The 18,753-nt window shown below is 35.2% G+C and overlaps 1 protein-coding gene across 1 annotated transcript in view; it reads right to left on the bottom strand.

The window, feature by feature from the left end:
* The window catches only part of LOC127436129 (potassium/sodium hyperpolarization-activated cyclic nucleotide-gated channel 3-like), a 44,448-nt gene that overhangs the window by 8,241 nt on the left and 17,454 nt on the right, over positions 1-18,753 (bottom strand). The window contains exons 3-6 of the mRNA XM_051690075.1: positions 18,295-18,456; positions 9,484-9,702; positions 4,844-4,990; positions 4,277-4,517 (exon numbers count right to left, since the gene is read on the bottom strand). Coding sequence (XP_051546035.1) covers positions 4,277-4,517; positions 4,844-4,990; positions 9,484-9,702; positions 18,295-18,456 — 769 coding nt within the window. The remainder of the gene's footprint in view (positions 1-4,276; positions 4,518-4,843; positions 4,991-9,483; positions 9,703-18,294; positions 18,457-18,753) is intronic.

Genomic DNA, 18,753 nt, shown 5'->3' with positions numbered 1-18,753 from the left:
TCGTGGCATTGTTTCAACAACCTTATGCATTGTCACAACATGTATTTCCACCCAGAGTTGCATTCATTTTTGGCCGAGATCATGTATTGATGACGGGAGATTTGAACCCCTCCGTAAAGTCTTCTCCAGCACATCCCAAAGACATTCAATGGGGTTAAGGTCAGGACTCTGTGGTGGCCAATTCATGTGTGAGAATGATTCCTCATGCTCCCTGGACTACTCTTTCACAATTTGAGCCCAATGAATCTTGGAACTGTTGATGGGATAACCTGGTCATTCAGTACATTCAGGAAGTCAGCTGGCTTCATTTTATTGCTGCATAATGTTGCTGAGCCTAGACCTGACCAATTGAAGCAACCCCAGATCATAACACTGCCTCCAGAGGCTTGTACAGTGGGCACTATGCATGACAGGTGCATCGCTTCATGCACTTCCCTTCTTACCCTGACGTGCCCATTGCTTTGGAATAGGGTAAATCTAGACTCATCAGACCACATGACCTTTTTCCATTGCTCCACAGCCCAATCTTCATGCTCCCTAGCAAACTGAAGTTGCTTTTTCCAATTAGCCTCACTGACAATTGGCTTTCTTGTGGCCACACAGCTGTTTAGTCCCAATCTTGTAAGTTCTCCTCGCATTATGTGTGTGGAAATGCTCCTACTTTCACTATCAATCATAGCCATGAGTTCTACTGTCGATTTTTTATGATGTGACTTCACCAAGCGTTTTTGTGATCTCCAATCACGATCATTCAAGATTTTTTTCCGACCACATTTCTTCCGCTGACGGTTCACCACTATCCTTCCAGGTTTTAATAATGCGTTGGACAGTTCTCAACCCAATTCCAGTGATTTCAGCAATATCCTTAGTTGTTTTCTTTGCTTGATGCAGGCCAATCATTTTCCCCTTCTGAAACACAGTAACATCTTTTCCACGACCATGGGATACGTCTTCCGACATGATTGTTTAAGAAATGAGAAGCTACACACTGCATCAGTTAGGGTTAAAAACTTGTTGCCAGCTGAAACATATAAATCACTGCAATAATGATCCAATCATTGGCTTTTAAATATCTGCTTATTTAAATCCAAACGGCAACTTTTTTTTGGCCAGGCAGTGCATATAGACCTTCGCTTACCGTATTCAGTGTAACTGTTTGGCCTGTTTCTGAGAGCAGATCAAAACAACACATCTAGTTGTAAATCATCCTCCACTGTCAATAAATGTTAACATGGTTTTGCACTGCGGTTTGGCTGGTCATTTTTACTTTTTGGTTTGTCAACCCTGACTCTTTACAGAGGAAAAATTCAATTAGCTTAACTTTGAGCATTTGGTTTGTAAGTGTGGACACACTTGTTCTTTTATTAGTTTCACAGGTCTTAAAATGTCAGATGCAATCACCTCAGAACATTCTGAATGTGGTTAGTTATTTTTGCATGATGCATGTGAATCACATGTAGCAACTCATTTTGTGAATTCTTTTTCTTGTGTAGTTTCGTTTGTGAACGAATCAGTGTTTCAGTGTTTTTGAATGAATCTTTAAAGTGAACCAATCCATTGTTTCAGTCGTGAACGAATCAGTGTTTTTTTAATCTTTACATGAGTCTTTACATGAGCTGTAAGCTATTTTTTTCATGGAAAGGTATGCAAAAAAATGTCTGCTCCCTGAATGATATCACTGAATAAATGTCAAGAGATATCTCACAGCTCTAGACTTTATAAAAAGCAAATTTTGCGCATTCTTATAGTGTTGTCGGTGCAGCGAATTATTGAGGCTTAAAGGAATGTTCCGGGTTCAAGACAAGTTAAGCTCAGTCGACAGCATTTGTGGCATAATGTTGATTACCACAAAAATGTATTTCAACTCGTTCCTCCTTTTCTTTAAAAAAAGCAAAAATCGAGGTTCCAGTGAGGCACTACATATACACTGGCGGCCAAAGGTTTGGAATAATGTACAGATTTTGCTGTTTCAGAAGGAAATTGGTACTTTAATTCACAAAAGTGGCATTCAACTGATCAAAAAGTATAGTCAGGATATTACTGATGTAAAAAACAGCACCATCACTATTTGAAAAAAGTCATTTTTGATCAAATCTAGACAGGCCTCATTTCCAGCAGCCATCACTGCAACACCTTATCCTTGAGTAATCATGCTAAATTGCTAATTTGGTACTAGAAAATCACTTGCCATCATATCAAACACTGCTGAAAGCTATTTGGTTCGTTAAATGAAGCTTAACATTGTCTTTGTGTTTGTTTTTGAGTTGCCACAGTATGCAATAGACTGGCATGTCTTTAGGTCAATATTAGGTCAAAAATGGCAAAAATGAAACAGCTTTCTCTAGAAACTCTTCAGTCAATCATTGTTTTGAGGAATGAAGGCTATACAATACTTGAAATTGCCAAAAAACTGAAGATTTCATACAAAGGTGTACACAACAGTCTTCAAAGACAAAGGACAACTGGCTCTAACAAGGACAGAAAGAGATGTGGAAGGTCAGATGTACAACTAAACAAGAGGATCAGTACATCAGAGTCTCTAATTTGAGAAATAGATGCCTCACATGTCCTCAGCTGACAGCTTCATTGAATTCTACCCGCTCAACACCAGTTTCATGTACAACAGTAAAGAAAAGACTCAGGAGTACAGGCCTTATGGGAAGAATTGCAATGAAAAGGTTAGAGTGGGCAAAGAAACACAGACATTGGACAACAGATAATTGAGTTTTTGTGAGATCAGCTAGACTGTAAGGTGCGTGAGAAGTGCCCGACAAGACAGCCACATCTATGGCAAGTGCTACAGGAAGCGTGAGGTGAAATGTCTCCTGAGTATCTGGACAAACTGACAGCTAGAATGCCAAGGATCTGCAAAGCTGTCATTTCTGCACATGGAGGATATTTTTTAACTCTTTTTTTTTTTTCAAATTGTAATAGTAATTTTTCAAGTTATTAATGTCCTGACTATACATTGTGATCAGTTGAATGCCACTTTGGTGAATAAAAGTACCAATTTCTTTCCATAAGAGCAAAATCTGTACATTATTACAAACTTTTAGCCACCAGTGTATATGATGGAAGTGAATACAATGGAAGTATATGGGGGCCAAATTTTTAACATTAAAATAATCACTTTTTCAAAAGTATAACTACAAAACATAAATTATATGTGTATAAACATAATTTTAGTGTGATAAAATCACTTACATACATGTTCTTTGTAAAGTTATAGCCAACCATGATGATGTAATGTCAACAAACCCTAAAACAACTGTAAAAATGACCATTTAAACAACTTTACAGCTCAAATAACACACAAGTTTTAACAGAAGAATTAATGCAAGTGCTTTTATAAAATTATAAGCTTTAAAATGATAATTTCTGTTTAATCCCACTAAAAATTGGCCATGCTCACTTTTATGGTCCCCATTCACCTCCATTGTAAGGACCTCACTGTAACCTCAATTTTTGCTTCTTTGTTTTTAAAGAAAAGGAGGAACGAGTCAAAATGTATTCTTGTGGAATCAACATTATGCCACAAATGCTGTCGATTTAGCTTAACTTGTATTGAACCCAGAACATTCCTTTAATGCCATATTCTGATTTATAATTTGTCAGTTAAGGGGACTGTTTCGCTACTGTTTTGTTTGACAACCGTGGGAACAAGCTTTGTGTTGGTTTCAACGGTATCGGTGCAGCGTGGCTAAATCAACGGCTCAGTTGAAACAATTATTTAATTAAACAATTATTTAATGACTCTTTCATAACACATTTAAGACGCTCATCTGTACCACCTACTGGTGTAAAGATCTGTAAAAATGCTGACAGAACAAATCTGGTGAAAATGTTGAACTACTAAAAAAAAGTTGAGTCCTTAGGACGAATCAAAATCCCCACCACTGTGAAAGAAATTAATCTCGCACCTCACTAAACAAGTGCTCAAGCCTCACTACAGCTTAAAATCCCCTGTCCTATCAGAGTACCGATGGGTGTAGTAACTGCAAACACATTAATTATGCTAATTTATTCATGTCAAATACTATGCTTGAAAATTATGTTTGTGCTATTTTTCTTTCAAATAAACGCTGCTTGGTTTGATATTTTGTATTTACTATAATGACATTCATACATTTTTATGTATGACTTAAGTCTCCATATACTTTATGGGACCACTGTAAATATCAAGAATCAAGTGAAACCATCAATTTTTTTCTGCATCAAAATTCCTAATCAGATCACAGAACCTACAACTGTCTCGCGGATATCAGTGTTCTCTTACCTCCAAAGTAAGAACCATCAGAGATCTTTGTCTCTTTGCTGCCCTTTGTCAGGACAGTTAGTACGCCGTGTTGGATGAAATACATCTTCTTCCCAACCGTCCCCTCTCTGATAATATAGTCTCCTGGCTGGAACACCTCGAAACGTAACTTGGTAAGCATGGAGGTTACAAAGTTGGGATCTGCATTGGCGAACAAAGGCATGGTGGCCACAAGCTTTCGACAGTTAAAACTGATGATTTCCTGTAAATGACAATGGAGAGTAGAAATATGAATAAATATTGGAAATAATAAATAAAACAGTTCAACACTAACAGTATGTCACACTACCAGTCAAACACTTGTTTGGACACTACATTTGTCTTGATCTTAATAACAGTTTGATCTAAAAGCTTATGCTTATAATTTGTTTTGTAGACAAATGCAAATTGTGACTACTACATATGAATTTCTTTACAAAACAAAAATACAAATTTTGTCACAGTCTACAAAACTAAAATTTTAGTTTATTTTTATATCCTGGCTATGGAATGAAACCTGTGCTAATTGTCTTATATTCTAGTACTAACCTCTCTGAGTGGCTCATTTAGTTCTCCCAGAATGCTTTCCTCGTCAAACATCTTGCCCTGATAGCGATGCTCATAGTAATCATGGATCCTCTGCCGCATATCTGCTGGAAGCTTGTGGAAGGACATGTACTGCTCCACCTGTTTATACTGCACAAATTACAAATACACCAAATATTATTAACCTGAATATTACACTTATCTACATGTTTCTAACAACAATAGTAAAAAAATAAAAAAAAAAGACAAAAAAATTGTTTACAGGACTTCAAATGGAATTTCTATGAAACCAATTCAAATAGATCCTTATGAGATCAAATAAGAATCCAGAAATCAAATTAAATCCTACTGGATAAACTAAAAGTCTGAAAAAAATAGGAATGTAACTTTATCCTCGTGTGACCCTGCGTCCACATGTGTGGATGTTGTATTTTGGCTTCGCTACACGCAACGCATAATTTAATTTAATTTAAACTGACTGATCTCAGTTCAGGAGACTCTTTGCTGTCAGTAAAGGATTAAATTTTCGACGCACAGAGTCAAGTGATAAAACAACATGGCAACGATCACAGAGTTGAAACGCCAACAAAACTACATCTGGTAAGAAACATAATTAAGCTTTTACATTAAGACCTGTTTGAGTCAGAAGAATAAAGTCTCTAGTTTCATCCGATATGCCATTTTTTAAATTTGAGCGATTTATCACAAAACGGCACACTGTTAAACACAGTGACCGCATTTGTGGTCTGTATGCTCAGTTTCATTTAAAATATCCTATATTCACTGTGAAATAATGGATGCATCCAAAAACTGGAAAATGTTGCTTTCAGAGGCTTTATATGGAGTTAGGATAAAAAAAAAAAATAAGGTGCATTTTGAACTGTTCTGAGACCAGTGCAGACAGACAGCACACTGGAGGTTAAGTCATTCGCTAATTCGCTAAATAGGGAGCAAGGGAGCATCCTATAGCTTTCTATGCAGTTAAGTCCATTTACTACTAATATCTGACCAAAAGTTCATTTTCAGGCTGCAGATGATGTTTGGACCACTCAACATGTTTGACAGACATGGGACAATGGTAATGGATGATGCTGGCCATTACTTTAAATAATTAATTATGCTAAATTCTGATGTATTGTCTGTAACGTCTCAAAAACATCAATAACCGACAATCCTGGAAACATAATAAACAATTTGATTAAAAAAAATCTGACTTTCAATAGCTTGGTATTATTTGAAATTTCAACTTAGTCTCAATGTCCACATATGTATATATATATATATATATATATAATGTATTTTTTTCTTTGGGCCTACACAGCAGTCACGCAGGGGTCTTTAGAGGTTATTGTTCATTGTTGAACAAAAAAGTTAAAAAATGTCCATGTTATTACTATATTTTTTGGAACCCCTGCAGAGCTTTTAGTTTTGTCTCTGACTACATTCCTCATGATAAATAAATATCGATTTAATGTCTAGCAAATCAGTAGACTGGTCAGTGTAACTGTCCGTCTCCATATTTATGGCAGTCATTCTATGCAGCTCCTGGGCTCCATTTGCAAAGCTCGGCAGTATTTTCACATCATTGACCATCTCCCCATTTATCCTTGTCTCTTTGACTCCAAAGAAGGATATACTGTATTGATAGGGTTTCTTTTACCCACGCTCCCCTTGTGCGGTCTCTTTGTTATTTCATTCATGTCTCTGAAATCGAGCGTCTGCAGCACTGCGACTCCAAAACCTTGCGCCACATGGTTTCAACTCTCTCTCCCTCTCCTGTCCTATCTAATAAACTTTGTTCTGTCACTATACATACTGTATGTCTTTCTCTCCTCTCCTCTTGTTCTTTGTCTCATCCCTCTCTCCTACTTTCATGAAGTCCAGTCCCGCCAGTCAACAGTCGCCTGGTTCCAATGTGCCCTTCACCACATGCCAATGCTCCTGCCATGTCGGCTGTGAACATTTTAACAGTACAGCCACACTGCCTCTCTAGACTCTGCTGCAGTGTCACTGAGTGCCTCTTCTATTATCATATTCAAGGGCAGGGGACAAAACCAGCAGGGATGAGTTCGAACAACAGGAAATATGTCACACAATACAGTTAGGTTTTGACTCCGGAGAGCAGCGATGGTGTGAAGATGCTCTGTAAAATGCCGGCGTAAGGAAAGCATGACTCATGAGCTCTGTTCAAGTCCTAGGTAGCTGACTCGCTCCTTAAATAGACTAGGCAGCTGCCTTTTAAGGCCCAATTTACACATGGTATTAACATCCATTTCCATATTATCCATATTAAATGGTTGTAGTGTAATGTGTTCAAATGCTTTTGAACAACAGCAAAGGACCCCTACTCACTTGTCAATTAGCTTGCATGACAAAATTTAGTTTTTCTATGTTATGTGATTTTGTTCTATCCCAGCTTAATATGCAGAAACAATATAAATCATTCGTAGGAAGCTGTAAACACTGTGGCTCTGTATGGTGCTATCAAAATATTGCTCTGTTTGTTTAAGCATCAGAAATTGGTGCAGAAATTACACACTTCAGGTTTAACCTTTGCTGGACATGTGTGGTTTTAAAAGAAAAAATTTAAAAAGTGCATACATAGCAGCTCTAACACATGCACCAGACTTGACAGAACTTCTGCAGGGCGGCAATATACTTCTAAATTGAAGAAAGAGCGGGTGTGATGTCATTTCAAACTAAATCTGGCCAGAAAGAAGTTGTTTTCGAGTTCCAAACAGCTTGCCAGTGAGAACTTTCAGGAACACCCCTTACAAAAAATCTAAACTAGCCGCAAACTTGCCGCAAATCTGCAGCTCATTATTTTCACATGCAAATGATTTTTTGATTCATCGCAAATGTTTGCCAGAAGTTTGCAGCTCTTCACCGGTAATGGTGAACCTCCGGCAAACCTTTGGCAACAATGGACAATTTGCTGCAAGTTTGCAGCAAAGCTCATTTGCATGTTTGCCATGAACACTCGATTTTCGTAAGGGACTTCATGCCACCTTCTTACTGCCTTTGATCCATGTGATAGGTGGGTTTGATCTGGTGCTCCACCTACTTTTATGCCAATATCTTTTTCCAGTTAATTTCTTCACACACTTGAGATCAGTCAACATGAACACACAGTGCAGTGTTGCCACCCTTTTATACACCCATTTTTACAGTAGTTTCAATGTTGTTCTTTAAAAAGCAAGTATAAAAAAAACCTTTTCATGATCTTACATGGATTATTTTTTACAAATTTCATAAAAATTCCAATAAAAGAAGGTAACCACTGCATATTATAGCTACATTTATCCTGTTAGCATTAGCGCCATAAATGCAAAATGTAAACATGACAAATTACAGATAAACTACTGCATTTATATTATTTTATTCATCAGTGAGTGGTTAAAACAGCTTCTTTTACTGATTTCATGTGGATTCTATTCATAGAATTAGGCAAATAGTCATCAATATCACATTTTAATGTTACATTGGTTTTAAATGTAGTTTTTGTGTCAGCGTGCGTATCTTATTTTAATGCTCCTGTAAACGGCAGCCCCAGCAGGGTGGGCGGTGTCCGAATGTTCGCAAACCCTTGCTCGACTGTTTTGACTTTCTTTCTAGCTCTGAGCGAAGAATAACTTTGCAGTTAATCGGAGCCTTTAGGATGCCTGATATCAAAGTGCAGTGTCATGTGGAGCACATCCAAAGCTCAGTTAATACAGGTACTCCACTAAAATATCTGACTTCTGCTCTAATTTGTTTTTGTGTTTTATCATGCAGTAGTAACCACATTTTTCCTTTGCAGAGCAGGGCAACTCACTAGGTTTTGTAACAATGCTGTAGTGTTAGAAAAAAGTGCCATTGTAAATCATCCTTTTTTGTAAATGGATACTGGTAATTACATTGACACTGAGGAGAGATTTCCAATCAAAGTGGGTAAGGTCCAAGTGCAGCAATGAAATCGGCAGCTAAGTTAACAGGACAAATTGACAACTCAGCATTTTTATCCCTGTTGAACTCTGCCTAACCTAATTTATCTCTTTCTAACACTTTCTCACTCCCTCACTCCCTGTCTCACACTTCGGCTTGTGTTTCCTCAGAGCTTCAAACCCCTTTCAAACAGATGCAAAGACTCTAAATTATGTACTGTGAAACCATAATCAAAATGGTTGGCCTTCATGCATTCCGCTTTTGAGAAAACAAAACATTTGCTGACACATTATACTGTAGCACATACATGGAGGGGGAACCTATTTTCGGGAAACCTATTTGAAACCGTAATTATTTTTGCAATTCCGTTTGGTGACTCTTAATAGCAAAAAAATTGCACACTTTACCTTTAAAGCATGTGTATTATCACCAATTGCCATTTTCAGTGTAGTAGGGACTGAAATAGTGCTCTTAATTCAAACAGACATTGGTCAAGCATTTTGATCCACATCCAATAAATGTGAAAATTGTATTATGTTTGATAAATCATAAAAAGGGGCTCCAAACACTTTCAAATTGACCTTATTTACCCTTAAAAACATATGTCTACATTTTCCATTGCAATGCATGCGGATATTTGCACTTATTACCACTTCCTCCCACACTTCCTGTCCCTTATTCCATATTTTCACCTATTCTTTTTTTTTTTTTTTACTAACCTTCTCCTGGTACTGCCTTCTTGAGGAGTCCAGTGATTGAATGAGGGTGGTAGCATGGCCCACAAACATGGCATAGCAGGTTGCGCCCACAATCATGCTGAGAATGGTCAGCCATACATCCGTCATGCCAACGGGTGGGTACATGCCGTAGCCGATACACAGCATGTGGCTCATGGCCTTAAACAGGGCGTAGGAGTACTGCTGACCCCATGTGTCATTCTGAGAAGAGGAGAGGTGGAGGAAGAGAGAAAGGGAGGGATAGATAGAGAGACAAAGTGAAGAAGGAAAGAGATAAAGAGGGAAAATAACCTGAATTAAAGCATGAATACAATTATGAGCATGAAAGACAAAGCAATTGTGATAGAGAGCAAAAGAAATAGGAAAGAGGTTGAACGAGGGACAAAAAGTGTTGTGAGAGGACAAAGGTATAGGCCAATGAGAGTGAGAGGAGAGAAAATAGAGTTGAGAATGACAGAATGTGAGAAAAAGAGAGCATGTGAGTGTTAGACTGGAAAATGTGACAGTGTTTCTATATATTTCTGACAGGACTCAGAAGGAGCTAAAGTAAAGTCCAGAGAGAAAGGAAAATATCATGTCCTTTAGCAGAGAGGTCATTGAATACGCTGCATGCATTTTCTTGATATAATAAGATGGAGGAAAACCGAAGGCACTGTTTTACAAATGCAAATTAAGGGTTTTAAAGGGCAGCATTAGTCTTTAAGTGATGTGAGTGGCAAGGGCTTGGCAGGTTTGGGCCAAATACTTATCATGCAGTACCAGGAAATGATGCAGGTGGCCTTATTTAAGTCAAAATGTTACATTTGCAAAGTGGCACTTTCCACGAACTGGGTACACTTTGGTGTATGACAACATAGTTTAGAGCATTAGAGACATGAATCCTATGTTATATGTTGTGATAAAAACAATTATCTTGCCTAAAATTAAAGAAGCATGAAAAGTACAGTAGGCACTAAACCAGAATAGGCTTAGTACTGCCGCAATCACTTCATGGATTAGTCATTAGCAGCTCTAAACTGCTAAGGGGCTATATAACCACAGAATGTCAACAGGCCAGAGCTGAGCGCCTCATATCTCTTTCTCACAATGTCACGAGCATTCAGTTGGAGGCGATAATGCAAGTTAAGCTTGTTTTTCCAACCGCCATAAAAGAGAAGAAGAAGAGGAAGAACAATCGTAAGAAATAAATGCAAGAATACCACCACAAGATTGATTTACTGGTTGGACATTGCAATGGAGACGCATGTTAAACACTAAATTTTGCAAAATTCTGCATTCACAAGAACGCCCACACATCGAAAGCTGATTTGTTTCTCTTTTTTAATATACTTTTTATTTTTACATATTTTTACTAAAGACAATATACAAATCATACATCAAAAAAAAAAAAAAAAAAAAGAGAAGGAAACAATATATACTGTATATACAGTATATATATATATATATATATATATATATATATATATATATATATATATATATATATATATATGCATACACATACATACAAACACACACATTGTTTTAAGTATTAAATGAGATCATCATACATCAGACATCATACCTCATAATTATTTAAATAATTATGTTAAAAAATCAAGGATTGGAAGAGAACAGTTCACATTCCAGGCTTTTATTAATTTTAAATGTTACTTTCTCCATTTGATATATTTTTGAAATTGTTTCTCTCAATCTTTGAGATTGTGAGATTGTGGGGGTTCTGGTTTAAACCAATTTTTTGGAATCTATTTTAAAACTGCTTTTCTGATTACCCAAAATGTATATAAAAAGTTTTATTTCTTAAGGACAATGGCATTTTACCCAAAACAAGGTTTTCTGGATGAATTTCAATTGTGCAATTAAATATTAAATTAATCTGTCTAATCACTTAATTCCAATAAATTGTCAATTTAGAGCACCCATATAAAATATGATTGTAATGAGCCTTATTTTCTCCAAAGTTTCGCCAACAATCCCCTTTTACCAAACTATTATATTTACTTTGAATAACAGGTGTTATAAAAATATAATTTGTATCTTCCAAGCATATTCCTTCCAAACACCGGATTGAGTAGTTCGAAATGTATTATATGATATTTCTTCTCAGTCTTGCTGACTGATTTTTATTTTGAATTCATCCTCCCACCTACATATAATTTTACTCTGAGTGTCTTGTACATCAACTTCAAGTGCACTCTTTAAAGATCCTAATTTTTTTATTTGGATTAGTTTTATTGTATGTAATAATTATGTAATTAATTAATGGCTGCATTTCCCTTTTTATTCATTTTGCTTTAACTTCTCTCAATAAATAGCTTCTTACCTGTAAATAATTAAAAAAATATAAATATATATATATTAATTTGGAAGCTCATACTTTTTTGATAGGTTTATAAAAGAATCCATTCCTTTATCAGTAAACAATTGATGATATCTTTTCAGACCTCTGTCTGCCCAAAACTTAAATCTATTATCTAATATATTTGGCATGAAATCAGGATCTTTAGCAATTTCTCTATATCTTTCTTAATTTTACTATTTTTAACTTATTTCTACCCAAACTCTATAAGTACTATTAATACAAATATTGTCTATTAATTATTATTAATGTCTATTATTTAATACTGTCTTTGTTTGGGTATGAACAAAGATATACTTGTAGGTTCCTCCATTTGATAAATTTCCATCTTCCTCCATTTCACTGTGGATTCTTCATTCATCCAAATAAATTTAGGTCAAATTTGGGCAGCTTTATAGTAATTTATTACATTTGGGAATTCTAGTCCTCCAAGCCTTTTTGATAACTTAAGAATTTTAAGACTAATTCTAGGTTTCCTATTATCCCATATATATTTACAAAATAGTTTATCCCATTTTTAATATGCTAACCGGTAGATTTTGAAAAAAGAAAATAAACCTAGAGAGAATATGAATTTTTATAGTTTCTATTCGTTTTGTAAGGGTCAGGGGAATTAAACTCCATCGTTTTAAATCTTCCTTAAGTTGATTTTCTAGTACCCCATAATTATATTTGTATAATTCTGATTTTGTGGTATACTTATACCTAAATACTTAAAAAAATTTTTTTATCTCATTTGAATTTAAATGTATTTTTTAAATCTCTGGCCAATGGTGGGCCCAAAATCATTTAATTTATATCCTGACACTATACTATATTGCCGAATATCATTCATTATTACTGTGAGAGATTGACTTATATTTGTCACATATAAAATAACATCGTCAGCATACATTGATAACTTATGTTCTTCATCTATAACTACTACTTTTATTTGCTTACTACTACTAATTAATTCAGCTAAAGGCTCCATACATAAAATAAAGAACACGGGCGACAATGGGTCTCTCTGGCGAGTCCCTCTATATAAATTAAACACATTTGACTCTTATTCTTGCTTCTGGTTTGTTATACATAATTTTTAACCAACCCACAAACTTTTCATGAAAGCCAAATTTTCAACGCGTTTCAAAAATAAATGGCCATGCAAGCCTATCAAAGGCTTTTTCCACATCAAAAGTCAATAACAATACTTGTTCCTGAGTTTTACATGCGTGTTCTATAATATTTAAAGTACGTCTCACTTTATCTTTCAATAACCTATTGGTCACGTATCCTGACTGGTCTGGATTAATCAGATATGCTATTTCCTTGTTCAATCTGCTAGCGATCATTGATATTAAATATTTTTGATCTGTGTTTAATAAAGATATTGGTCTGTATGAAGCGCATTCTTCTGGGTTTTTTCCTTCCTTACGTATTATTGTAATGATGGAGAAATTCCAGGTGGAAGCATATTAATTATTTTCTAATGCCCAATTAAAGGCTTTACAAAGACTCACATAAGATCTTGCATAAACTCTTTATAATATTAATTTGTAAAGCCATTAATACCCAGACATTTTCCATTTTTCAAATTCATTGTGGCTAATTTTAATTCTTCTTCTGTAATTGGTTTTCTAAGTTCTATATTTTGTTCACTTGTCATTTCAGGTAGATGCATTTTTTGTAAAAAAAAACTTCTTTCCATCTGGGCTTCCATTTTCCGGTGTATATAATGTTTTATAATAATTAACAAATTCCTCTGCCACTAACTCTTTTTTAACAATATTTTCCCCATTCTCATTTTTAACTCTTACTATGGTTGCCTTTTTTATTTGTTTTCTTAATTTGTATACAAATAACTTTTGGGCTTTTGGACCACTATCATCATTCTTTTGTTTAGTAAATATCAAGGTTTTGTAGACTCTTTCAGATAATAATTGATCTAATTTGCTCCTTCTTTTAATCTTTTCAATATTGTCTCGTTTCCACTTGTCTTATGTCTAAATTCTGTCTCTAATATTTTTTTCTATTTGCATTGTTTATTTATCTCTCTGTTTCATTTTATATGGTGTAATTGCTATAATTTTAGGACTTAGCCCCTTCGCAAATCATAATGGGGCTTACTTCCCCAGTATCTCTGCCATCTAATAATGAATTATTAAATCTCCACAACGATTTTCTTCTTTCCATTCCTATATTTACTTCTATATTTAATAGACAGTGGTCTGACACTTCAGAAGGTTGAATTTCGCATTTCGTAACACTTCCTAATTCATACTCAAGCATGAAGAAGTAGTCCAATCTGGAATATTAGTCATGTACACTCAAGTAGAATATGAAATATCTATCCAATGGCTGTAGTTTGCTCCATACATCTACAAGGCAAAATTCATGATTTGCTCGTCTCATTTGTCAAGCTATTTTTTCTCCCTTATGTTTTAAATTACACTGGCAATCAAGTTTTGAATTCATTACCAAGTTAAAATCCCCTCCTATTATGGTCAGTCCAGATGCTTCTAATACAATTAATCTTAGCAATTTATTTATAAATTCTGGACCTTGTTCTGGTGGATTGTATATGTTTAGTAAGGATAATTCTTTATCTTCTATCTTGCCTTTTACTAGAATAAACCTTCCCTCTTTATCAGTATGGGTCTTTATTACTTGAAAGCCTATTTGTTTTTTAATCATGATTGCTACTCCCCTCTTAGATGTGCGATGTAACAAATACACTATTTCCATTGAAGATAATTTACCTAATTTACAGTGCTCTTTCTCTAATCTATGTGTTTCCTGTAGGAAGATAATATCTCCTTGCTCTTTTTTAAGTTAAGCTATCTTTTTCTTTTTATTGTATTGTTCAGTCCATTTACATTTAAAGATAAAACATAAATTTTTATCAGATATGTTTCTTTTTGTAATTTATATTCCTCAGTTACATTTTTCTTAACCTGCTTATTTCTATTATTCATGTCTAAACCAATTTCTAATACCTTGTATTTAAACTTTTTCATATTATAACTCACAAATAGCATTCTGTATTCATAAAGAAAAAATAAAATTACACAAACATTAAAACAGACTTCCATTATTGCTACCTTACTCTGCTGGCAGCTGTTTGTGGTTTTCCATGCTTTCTTCATTGCATGGAACATGGGCCTGGTGTGTAACACTAGGCCTTTATTGCTATTTAATTAGACAGTATCAAGAAAAAGTTATTTTAAATATGATACTGCTCGTAACCCAAAACCTCTATTATATTTTTTTATTTTTGTTTGACCCATAATTAAATTAATTATTTGCTTAAGGTATTTAAGATATTTAAGGGAAAGAAGGTAATTATTGATATTTATACATTCAAATATACTGTATCTATGACAATATAATTTCTCATCAATACACATTGTTTATAATCTCATTTGAACATTGTTCCATTCAATTCTTGATTACAGGTGTGAAAAAAAAGTTAAATATTTAAGAAGTTTACCAAAATAATGTGACATCAAGTAAGTCAGTGTTAATAATTATTATAATCCACAAATAATCCTCATAAATTCCAGACTGTATACTCAAATTTAATTCAGTAAAAAAAAAAAAAAAAAACTAGGTTCAAGAATAAGTCCGTGATCAAGGTCATACCTTACTGATGTAGTGTAAGTCTACTGTCCAAGTTACTATAACCAAATCTGTCCAACTATTTTATGCAACTCTTTCTCTTCATCAGTCAAGCTCATCTGCATATTTTCCCATTCCTTGGTCCTGCGTCACTGTTCTCCCCTCAATCTTTGAGTTAACCAGTTATCCATTTTGCGTAATCTCTTTTCCAAGTGATTCTGGAACCGTAAAGCCCTGTGCTCGACTTGCACTCCATGGATCATCAAACATGTCCATCCTGTCTTTCCTGAATATCTTCAGTTTGGCCAGGTAGATGATGTTAGACCTCACATTCTTTTGATGAGGTGCTTTGCATATTGGTTGGAGAAGACGTCTTTCGTTTTGGACTTTATGGTGTAATCATGATCGAAGTATATCCTTGAATCACCAACTTTTACCTCCTTTTTCTCCCATGCCATTCTCAGGATCTTCATTTTAATTTCCCATTTAAGAAACCTTACAACAACTGACCGAGGGCGAGGACTCTGCATGTTATGTTTGACAGGTCCACAATGAACTTTCGTTATTTTCAGCGTTTCTAGCTGTATTCCGAATGTTCCTTCTAGCAGTCCTCCGATAAATCCAGGCAAGTCTTTACCCTCAGTACCCTCTTTCAAGTTGTGTATTCTTATATTATTTTGTCTGGATTTACTTTCTAAATAGTCTATTGTAGTCTCGGCGTCTTTCATTTTCTTCATTAGGAAGAGAGTCATTTCTTGTACTGTTTCTCTTTTCTCTTCACAAGTGTTCAATCTTTTCTCGGCCATCGTGACACTCATAGCTAAGTTTTTTTAACTCTGACTTGAGGTCTTTCACTTCCCGACTTAAGTCCTGCATTGACTGTTTGATCTCTGATCTGAATTCTTTCACCTCATTTCTGAATTCGCTTAGTTGTGCCATTATTTTTCCGAAGAAATCTTGTGTTTGTTCGTCCATCTTTCCTCTAATATGTTGACTTCGCTGATCCTGACAGTTTGACTTCATTTCAATCTGTCAAACAATTGTACCTGATCTTAAATTCATACCATCTTTAGGCATTTGTTTTATGTCTTTTGACGGCAACAACAAATTACTCTTGAGGATCTTTTTAAACCTTTTTCTGAGGTTTTGTTTAGTAATGAGTCACGCTGTTAACTCCAAGCCATGTTTCCGGCGGAAGTCCGAATAGAAATGATTTGTTTCTATTTATTCATTCACATTTCATTAGAGAGAATTATCATTTGTGATTATTTTTATAAATATACACAGACATTATGAGTGAGCATCATTAGTCAGCATATATATATATATATATATATAAATTAACTTCCAAAAACTGTCAAGACTCTAAACCTGTGCTTTCTTTTAATGTGCCGATAGGCTAGCCCATGTTTTCTATTATTAAAGAGTATTATCAAATGTGAATTCATTAATTCATATGTGTCATATGTTATATTCTCCTGGCAATAAAAATGAAAGGAAAGGTTAACAGAATTGTTCTTCATGGGAGCACAACAATGATCAAATAAAATATTGTAAAATATTTGAATAAGAATCGCTATTTTCTATTAAATGAATTAGGCTGGAAGAATTGTGGCAACATTCTTTGTATAAAATTTGTCTCAATACATGTGTTTGAGTTTAGGCTACATATAATAACCTTATAATAACCTAATACATGTAATAACCTAACAATAACATAATAACCTAGAAGTAGTAGTTACTTCTAAACATATCAAATGTCTGTATTTTCCCTTTAAAATTTTAAAGAGGTCTTTACTTTCTTGACTGTATTCAACAATTCCAATCTTAACTATGACATAATCTGTTGAAATTACCAAATGATTTTAAAAAGGTGTGACACTCAAAAAGTATCATCATTCGAACTCTTTCTACAGCATGACGAGAAGATGAGAGAATAATCTCTTTCCATTTTCTAAATTTTTACACAAATTGTAGTGTTAACTGTCACTCAGTACATTTTTGAATATGTCATCTTGGACTTACACTGACACCTAGGGGTATGGATGCAGCATCATTAAAATACAATAGTTTTTAGTTACGATGCCATTGTAGAAGTTCACTATTCACGGTCAGCCAGAATCAGAGGTGGATTGGCCATTGGGAGAACCAGGACTTTTCCCGGCAGGCCGGCCGCGAAATGGGGCAGCGATATGCCAAAATGTGCCACAATATGATGAAGGAGGCCGCGAAATGGTGCTGCGATATGCCGAAGGGGGCCGCGATATGCAGATGGGGACAGCAAAACACATTACCAAAGTCCAAATACCCTGGTCTATACCATGGTCACATGGCTGGTCATGTGATTTTAACATGGCGGGACCCTCCCCATGTAGTAATAAAACAGCTTTTATAATTTTACTGATATGAGTCTTCATCTCATGTGAATGGTAATGTTTTTATTCATAGTTTCAAAATTACTATTCATTTCTTTAGAAGTAAAACTTTTTAAATGAGGAAAAAACGTCCGTAATTACCTTTAAAAAGAACTTCAGCTGTTAAAAAATTTCATAAGACACCTGCGCTCTGTTATATTCATTGCACTATGTCTATCTTAAGAGTTTCAGGTCCTAATTTGTACCCTGTTTGTGGAAAATGACAAATATTAATTCAGAATGTTCCATACAGGCTATTTTATTCTGATTTCCAACAGTCAAAATCTATTTTCTTCTCCTGCTTTTATGTTTTCAGTTTTTCAGCCTAAAAATATGGGTGTTGGGATTAATAAACCATAGCGAGCTCTGCTGGAGGAAAATAAGTTTGAAAATAGACATGGGTCTGCCCTCCGCACTTACCACCATTTTGTTTTTGGACACCCAGCAGTCGGAGGGAAAGTCCTGCAGCATTGGTACCAGGAACTGTAAGCAGCCGTCCCAGTGGCACAGCAACAGCATCATTCCAATCAGATTCACAATGCGCACCATGGCACTAGCCAGGTCATAGGTCATGTGAAAAATCTATGGAAATGGAAAAGAGGGCAAAGATGTGCTCGCGACAATGATGACAGAACTAGAATATGCCGCGTGGGTCACAATTAAGGTTTAATCCTCACTCAGTTCTAGGCCACATTGTTCTTAAGCTGGTTTATAGTAGCAAAATGCTCGGGTTGTTGGGTATTGCATAATGTACTGCATGTCGCTTCTGCTAATGCAACTAATAGATCCTAGGAGATCAGTGACACACGAAAAGAGAAGTTGATGTTACCCATGATCCATAATGGCACTGATGCACCACCCCCCAGTGGACAAAAAGGG

Source organism: Myxocyprinus asiaticus, chromosome 46, assembly GCF_019703515.2.
Source record: "Myxocyprinus asiaticus isolate MX2 ecotype Aquarium Trade chromosome 46, UBuf_Myxa_2, whole genome shotgun sequence".
Taxonomy (NCBI): domain Eukaryota; kingdom Metazoa; phylum Chordata; class Actinopteri; order Cypriniformes; family Catostomidae; genus Myxocyprinus; species Myxocyprinus asiaticus.
The sequence above is the reverse complement of the archived record's forward strand: the minus strand, read 5'-3'. Positions and strand labels throughout refer to the sequence as shown.